This window comes from Lolium rigidum, chromosome 7 (assembly GCF_022539505.1).
Source record: "Lolium rigidum isolate FL_2022 chromosome 7, APGP_CSIRO_Lrig_0.1, whole genome shotgun sequence".
Taxonomy (NCBI): Eukaryota; Viridiplantae; Streptophyta; class Magnoliopsida; order Poales; family Poaceae; genus Lolium; species Lolium rigidum.
This window is the reverse complement of record NC_061514.1, coordinates 287,693,135-287,701,897: the sequence shown is the minus strand read 5'-3', so window position 1 is coordinate 287,701,897 and position 8,763 is coordinate 287,693,135. Positions and strand designations below refer to the sequence as shown.

Sequence of the window (8,763 nt, the reverse complement as noted above, 5' to 3'; positions counted from 1 at the left end):
GTGAGCCTCATTTCTCTAGGCATATTACCCACATCTTTCCATGCACCTCCCCGAAGTGTGAGTGAGACGAGAAGGTTTTTTTTTTTTTGAGATCCGTGAGACGAGAAGGTAATGGGGAGAGCGAGGATCAGACTTTTGGGATGGGCTGCAGAGGAAGAGAAGATAAACACACTGGCACAAGATGTGCTTCAAACACTACATGAATGGGCCGAGGTGCAGAAGGCCTGGTCCTACGCCGAGGGTCAAAAGTTAGGGTCGTCGGTGTATGGGCCTCCAGGCCAGCCCGCCAAAAGAGCCATCGGCGTAGCGATGCCCTCGGCGTAGGAAACGCTATGCTGACGGCTGCCCTCGGCACATCGCGGGCCGTCGACATAGGTATATGCATGCGGCCCACCAAAGTTAGGCCGTGACGGCACTGTCAGGACGTCAAGGCTATGCGACAGCTGCCCTCGGCATAGCCTTCCCCCTTTTTGTCTATGCGGACGGCCACCCTCAGTGTAGAGGTTGAACTTTTTTCCCTCCACGCACGCTCCCCCCCCCCCCCCCCCCCCCCCCCGACCGCCTTTATAAGTTTCAACTAAATGGCAGAAAATGATAAAAATTTCAAAAAATAAAATCATTCGAGATGTCCATGTGTTATGTCATCTAGTTGCAAGAGAATAAAAGCATAATAAATTTCGATCTTTTTGCAAAATTGCATCATGTATCGGTAAAACGGTTTTTCTGGTTGCATATGAAGTTGGAAAACAAATGTATAGTATATCAAAATGATCGTGGGAAAAAGTTACATCCGAATTCGCCTAGGTTTACCCGGTTAGCAATTTTTTTGATTCTCAAAATTCCAAATGAAAATATGAAAGCATGAGGATTTTAGTTTTTGATAGAAATTCAGGATTTTATATTTTTTTTAAAAATAATTTGCATCCTCGGTAGAGATTATTATTACTTAACCATTGATGTTTATTTAAATGATTATTTAAATTCAAAATAATAAAGAGTTGTGATATCACGGTCTAAGGGGTTAATAGTATTGATGTGGTAGTATTATCAGCAATGTTTCGTGAAGAAGATGGAAGCTCAACCGGAAGGAACGAAGATGTTAAGCTAGAGGTGGAGGATGGGTGACCCGGGTGGAAAGTCTGATTATGAGGGGTAATTTAATATAATATTAAGTGTAGTTAGAATTAAAACGATCCATGTGAGAGATTAAAAAAATTGAAAAAGAAAATCAAAAAAATTGAAGTTAAGGGATGGGACGGCGTAGCCTACGCCGAGGGCCTAGACGCCGACGGTGGCCGTTGTATCACAGCTACACTCAGGGCCGGGTCTACGCCGACGATCCACGTGGTTCTGTCGAGGTGGATCTTTCCCGATGAGCTATGCCGAGGGCTGCCTCGGCGTAGCCTACACGGAAGGTCCAATATGGCTACGCCGAGGGTTTCCGGCCGTCGGCGTAGCGAGCCATTCCTGTAGTGAAATACTACTATTTTTGGGCCTGATTTGGCTCAACTAACGACATGAGACCCAGGTCCCTCTTTGGAGTAGAAACCCAGAAACGTTAGGCCGATTGTGGAGCCCTGCAGGTACGACCAAGAAATTTAGTTTGCAGGATCAGATGACAAAAGACCACAAATTGCTGTGAGCCGCCGTAGGTAGTGCAATTTTACTGATACTTAATTTGGGAAGCTGGCTGTGGTTTGGTGTTCATCATTGTTTTGTGTCTGATTGTTACTACAAAGACAAGTAATTTGATCAGTACCACTGGTCTGTGTTTGATTGGTGCTACTTCAATACAACTATTGTTAACAAATAATTGGTTGCTCATTGACTTTCACCATCTCAGAGAAAAGAGCTTGGATGCTGCTTGGGTGTCGATGATTTTTTTTTTTTTTGTTAGGAACAGGTTACAAGATGTTCTATCTTTAATCGTCATGTTGTAGTCTGCCGGAGGGCTGATGATAATCTATTTAGGTGGCTATTGTTATTTTACTGTATTTTTTGACAAAGAGCATATATTAATATCACAGAGATATTAATTATACCCAGCCTCTGCAACAATGCACTACCCTATGCACATAGCCCAAAAAAGAAAGAAGAATTACCAAAAAAAAAAAAGACCCGCTACATCGATCTAATCCTTTAAAATAGCAACACTAACACCACCAAGACAACACCAGAAATTCAGCTTCTCCAAAAGCGACACCTCTAAGAGGTAGCAATGCACAAGCGCTGTCGTCGCCCGATCATAGATCTTAGGTTTTCACCCTCAAGAAAATCCTCACTCTCAAAACAATTCCTTCAACAAAGATATTGTCAGACACAACCAATTAAGACCAGACCTTGGATTTTCACCATGAAAGGTAAGACTTTGAACTTCTCCTGTACCGTCGCCCCCACTCGCATGCCGCTGCTCCAAGTCACAGATCACCAAGTCGAATCCTCCTCGGCACCAAGACTCGAGTCACCGTTGCAAGACCTCAAATCTAGGCTTTCATGTCATTCTCCGCCAGCACCACGGAACCACCAGCAGAGATTCGAAGCGCTTCCTCTGAAACCAAACGGTCAGAGAAAAACATGGGTGTGCTCCCCTCTCTAGCTTCATGTGTCTTATTACTGATTTTTTGGAGGCTTGTTCTGCAAAATACCTGTTTTGATAAGGAAAAAATAAATTACAAAGGGTAGTGATATCGTGTTGTGGAAAGATAGCAACATCAGAAATGTTGAACAATCGGATACCAGAGGAAGAGCAAGCCCACTGAGATCTCCTCGCTGGGGATCGCCTCTGCGGATCCAAACTCCAGAGACAGCCAGAGACAGTTAGCGCTAGCAAATTGTGCGGATCGGAACAACGGCGCACGCGAGCCGTCCTGAAAACGAGATGGTCGGCGGAAGGGTGCAGGAGGAGTACATCAACGGACACAACCTCGTCGCCGGCGGCAGGGCAAGTATACATTTGGAAAGCTGATTCACACGCCGGCGCCGGTGACAATTTTAGTCAGCTGTGGGCTCTCATACGCCGTTTTCAAACAGCAAAACAGTACTTGTATCCTGTGCCTGGCATGACCAATCAGTCTGGCTAAGCCTTCGCGTCGAGACAGCAACAAGACCGACTGAATAAACCATGCATCAGGAAGTGCAATTCAAATTTCAAAGACAAGCACAGTTGTACAGTCAAGAGAGTGACCTTCACGTTCATTGGTACTACTGACTACTGAGACCATCACTTGAGGTCTTGAGCTACAGCATCAAAAATTAATAGGATGTCTCGGAACTTTGGAACATGTTATGTTATCACACCAATCAAAGAGCAAGGTACATGAGGACGGAAAATTTAGGTTCCCGGCTAAGCTCTGTAAAGAGCAGTGATTTACATTGATGTAATGGTTAACTGTACAATATCATTCACAGTAAAAAAAATGCAGTCAATTTTTCATGTATCAGTACCTTCCTACCTTCCCGCCAAAAAAAGTGCACTGGAGGATCAAATGCGCATTGGAGAGGAATCTGCAGGCTATGTTCTCTTCTGGGGGTTCTCAAGTGAGGACATTCTGTCGAGCACGGTGGACGGACATATCCTGTGCAATCTAATAATCTTTGGCCTTCCTCCGCAGCTCATTTAGCTCATTCTCGATATCCCTGTCTCGGGAAGGGCTACCTGCCGCAGCTCTACCAGGAGGAAGTTCACCTTTCTGTAGGTGACATGAAATTATAGTCATGTAGTATGGAATGAACAAAAAATGCTAGACTCATTTCCTATTTTTAGTTAGCTGGCCGACTTATGATGCACTTATGCATATTCTATTCTATTTCACCAATGATGAGTATTACAAAGTACCATCACATTTTGCCACCACAGTGCACATGCCAACAGAAGAGAGAAAAATCTAAAGCACATGGGTTTTTAGCTTCAAAACCATTATGGTTTTAGTCCAAAAAGGGTACGTACCAAAGAGCTCCCAGAAAGTTCTTTTCTCAATTGTGCAAGATCGTCATCAACCGATGTAGTCTCAAGCATTGCAAACTGCCCACAAATAAATAGTAGCGATCAGATCTTCCTAACAAAAGGTATATCATTAAAAGTATATATGCAGTGTCCGATTTTACCTTCCCTTCTAGATCATCAGCTCCCAACTGACCAAGTGCCTCAGCTTGGGATTCCATTGTCATAACTGGCAGCATAAAAATGCAACTATTTGTAAGAAAAGAATGTTCAAATGATCTGCCACAAGATATCACTAGTTGTTGATGACCATAACCAGTAAGAGAGGCTAACACATGTGTCATTTCAGCCAATAGAAGACACATAACCTTCAGCATACAGGCGATAAGAAAGATGAGCTGGAGGAATAATTTGCCAAGATCCTACTCACAGCAACTCAAGTGGGAAATCCCAACACGCACCAATCAAAATCTTCAACAAAAAACATCAAATATGTTTGAAGTTATCAGCCTTTCTGCAAGTGGCTGAGATTTTCATTGATATATGTCCATATAAAAAAACACATAGTTCTAATTGCCACGTGTTGCATTATAAATATTTTTCCACTGAAATTAATTGGCAAAGTTTTGAGGTTCAAGCCTCTACTCTGTCATAAAGGTAACTGATTGACTACTTTAGCGTCGACTGCTCAAGTATGGCAGCTTGCATCTGTATACTGAGACGCTTTGACTTAAAACCATAACAGGGTGGTCTACCTAGCCATTGATGAACCTATTAAGAGTTAAAGCTATATATGTTCAATATAAAGCATGACCTCTGGCCTAACCAAAATCAGTGTGTCACAGACACCGAGAAAACAGGAACATGGTGAGTTAAGCAACAAAAGAAATAAATCTGGTGAGAAAAAATCAGACATGAAAAGAGTACCTTTTTCCTCCATTTTCTCAAAAGCTGACAGGGCACTACTTGTATTTACATTTCCCAGCATTTCACTCACTTTTGTTGCAGTCCTGAAGAAAGAGAAGGCCAATTATCAAACTTAGAGCATGCAAACAATGAAGTAGCACGCAGTGAAATATAATGAACAAAAGAAAGATGCATACTTGGCTGATTGAGCACGGGCCTTTAGAGTATCCTTTTTCTGCCTGGCCTCTGCTATCTTGCTCTCGAGAAGCTACATAATAAAATAATCTATATTTCAACAAAGGTGCACAACAAACAACTAGTAAATGTTATGAGGTAGTAGTGTTCACCCTGTGCTGAACAGGAACCCAGAAAGATAAAGATCTGTATTGACATGTATAATAATTAAACATGACAAAAAGAGCAAGCCAGCAGTTGAAACTTAAATTAATAATCACACCTTGGTATTTGAAACAAGATTTTCAACGACACTCTTCTGCTGATCAAGCTGGGACTTTAAGGAGCTTGCGTTGTCCTAAGCACAGAAATACACACATAATAAGGAGTTTTACATAATAAACTAACTTAAGTTGCATGAAAGATCTTCGCTTAGAAAAACATGTTACACTTATATACAACATATACATTACTGGCTTACTGCCAATAAAACTAATAAAAAGGCACAAAAGTATATTGCATTACACACCATCAGAAATAGTTAAATCGTGTGGCTAGGTAGAATTTTCATCCAGAACTATAGATCAATATGGTACCTACAGCATATGATTTACGCCTCTTAAGGGCTTCACGGGCAAGCTCCTCATCACCCTTTTGAAGAGCAAGTTGAGCCCTTCGATACCTACACTTGTAAGAAAAATGTGAAGAGCATAAAAACACAGATGGCGGGGCTCAAAATAAGCTTATAGTTACCCATAACATTACCAATCAGCATCAGCTTGTTCAGCAGCTTTGTACTTGTTCTCAAGCCGCTTCTGAGATGCCAAGACCTTCGAAACAAAAATCCCTGTTAGCAGGTAGAATGTAATGGAACATGTATAGGCAGCTCATATTTCCATCTACGTACAGTGTATACAGAGAGACCCAACAAACATACACAAATCTAGTAAATGAGAGGCAGTTAACCAAATAAGCTTCAACACTGTAAAGAGTGTACTGGGGAATGTTTGAGATAATAGAACATAAAGTTGTAGAAAATTAAAAGGAGTCTGTTGCCAATGATGAATTTTTTTGATTAAGTGTATTTACAACAAACCTGTGCAGTGGCTTGCCGCATCTTTATTAAATCATCATTCATCTCCAAAACTGCCTGATCTAAGATCTTCTCAGGGTCTTCAAATGAACTAATAACTGCATTTGCATAGGACTAGATAACCAGGAAGTCACAGAGCTCTTAGTTAAATGCAGAACTTTGCTAATCCATAATGACATAATGATTGGAAGTATCACTCACCCTGGCAACCCTAGTTAATCGATCAAAGAGGTTACTCCGTATGACATTGCACTTATATCTCTTGACATTTGGTTGGCGACGGAGCCTCAATTTTGACGCAAGGGGCGCCGAGAAGATATGCGAATTTATCTACACAATGTCATCATAACGTAGACATTTTGAGCTACTCATAAAAGCAAAATTGCATCACAAATAATTTCAGCTTGTAATGTGGTAATTTAAACTGATAGAACCTACATCACGGTTGTTGTGATGGAGCTTAAATATGTGCACACTTCGACTTGTTCACAAAGTCGCTAGACCACCCTCGATCATGGTCACTGTGATGGACCTTAAATTCGTGCACACTTAGCATTGTTCACAAAGCCGCTAGCCGGCATGTTCTAGTGCATACTTATACAGTTATAATTTGCAGTTTACAGAGTCAATGGGATGCAATGCAACTCAGATATGTACAGTTGATCATGCCCTTAACTCATACGAGAGATGAAACATTGCAAAATCTTTTAGGTTAAATTGTTTACTTGTGCAACAAAAAATAGACTTGATGCATACAATTACATTCTCTATAACATAGAACATGCGCTCATGAATGATAAATTAACTCTTGTGCTTTATAGCTCTCACAGCTACTTATTCAATATTCATGCCAGTAAATTATACAAGGTTAGGTATAAAAACAGCATGCATCTAATTTAAACTTAAGGGTTGCCAGGATTGATTGGGGTTGTGGGCGGCCTGATTGCACAGCTAGAAACACCGAAAACGGATTCGCTCAGACCGGATTTTAACCATCCATTATTTCTTCGTTCGAAACTAAAAACAGGAGAAGCATACCACAGGTGCCGTTGACGTCGTCCTCGCCATCGACACTGCCACTCGACCATGCTGTCGCCGGAGTCGAAGGGTGGATGGCGAAGGGGAGATGTGCGGGTGGGCGGCTGGGCGGGAAGGAGCCGCAGGGAGGCGGCGCACTGAGAGGAGCATGGGGGCGGCGGGGTGGGAGGAGCGGCGGCGCCGGCGAAGAAAGGAGGACGCAGCCCGGCTGAGGTCGGAACGATGGTGCGCGGCGAGGGAGAGGCTGTGGCTGGGCTGGCCCAAACCTTATCTTTCTTAATATTTTATTATTTGTTTGATTTAGTTAGATTTTTCTATAAATATCCTACATATTGGTGGTAGTTTTTTTTTTTTTTTTGCAGGGGATATTGGTGGTAGTTTGAACATAAGCATGAAAAGTCTACCTTTCTTTGCAAACAACGAAAAAATAACTTTCTTAGGGTTACATCCCATCTCATCAGCAAGATGGGTGGCCGATGTCAGATCGAAATGAAAAATAGACAACAAGATACCATCATATATATCATGTACATTGCTCAACTATCCACTTTGTACTTCACAGTGTGTCTTGATTGTTGACAACTGCGATAACGAGAAGTTGATATTGATGCTCTCAGTTGAGGAGGCATAGTACCCATGCCTCGGTGATATATTGTCTGAAAAAATCAAATATAATTATGTGTACCTAATTCGTCATGGTGTAAAAAAACGAAAACTATTAACAACATGAAAAACACCTAGAATATGTTAGAAATTTTGAAAATTCAGTTCATGAGATCATAGGGATCCTAACTCTAAGAGCATACCCAGCCGTCTCCCCGACAAGGCTCCCGGAACGCTTTTTTTTATCCGGACAGCGTTAGTCGGCTCAGTCGCGCTCCCGGTTCCTCGTTTTACTCTGGAAAAGAGCCTAAATCCATACGAAGAGCCCAGGCCATCCCCGGCCTCCCGGGGTGCGCTCGGGGTGTTCGGACGAGAGAAAAGCGGAGACGGGCCCGCTCTGTCGGCGAGAGAACAAGCGAACCCCACCACTTTCTCGTCGTAAATCCCCATCCCCTCTCGTAGCTCTCTCGCCGCCGGCACCACCCTCGCCAATCCGCCGGCAGGTTGCCTGTATTCCGCCGTCCCTCCTCCCACCAGCCTATATTCCACCGTCCCTCCTCCCGTCTGCCTATATTCCAACGTCGAGCAACTCCTCGCGTTGCGCCTCGCGTCGAACACGCTCGGCAGGTGTTCGTCCATTTGTCTGGGCAGACATGGACTCGGACGACGGGGAGGAGCAGATGTTCGCCGAGCTTTTTGAAGAAGAGATGGTTGTCGCCGCCCAAGACGAGGAGCATATGTTGATCCTAGCTTGCTTGTCCGGCCTGTACGCGAAGAAGGCCATTGGTCGACGTGGTGGGTCGGCACCAGGTCGCCGGAAGTGCAAGCCGAGGCAGCGAATGGAGGGCTACTGCATGCTCTACGCCGACTACTTCGCCGACAATCCATTGCACGGTGAGACTGTTTTTAGGTGTCGTTTCAGGATGAGCCGGAAGCTCTTCCTGAAAATTGTGTATGCCCTAAAAATCATATGTTAAATAAATTATACGCCAGATAATCTTAGCGAAAG

At 43.2% G+C, this 8,763-nt stretch overlaps 1 protein-coding gene across 1 annotated transcript; it reads right to left on the bottom strand.

Annotated features, from left to right (window-relative positions):
• Positions 1–3,317: 3,317 nt before the first annotated feature.
• Positions 3,318–7,284, bottom strand: LOC124670383 (probable membrane-associated 30 kDa protein, chloroplastic). Its single transcript, XM_047206894.1, has 11 exons — positions 7,152–7,284; positions 6,315–6,443; positions 6,117–6,227; positions 5,786–5,850; positions 5,621–5,702; positions 5,304–5,378; positions 5,044–5,114; positions 4,868–4,950; positions 4,105–4,169; positions 3,947–4,021; positions 3,318–3,689 (listed from the first exon to the last, which is right to left on the bottom strand). Exons 1-11 carry the CDS (start codon positions 7,179–7,181, stop codon positions 3,585–3,587), a joined length of 891 nt encoding a protein of 296 aa, XP_047062850.1. The 5' UTR covers positions 7,182–7,284; the 3' UTR covers positions 3,318–3,584.
• Between the last annotated feature and the right edge of the window lie 1,479 nt (positions 7,285–8,763).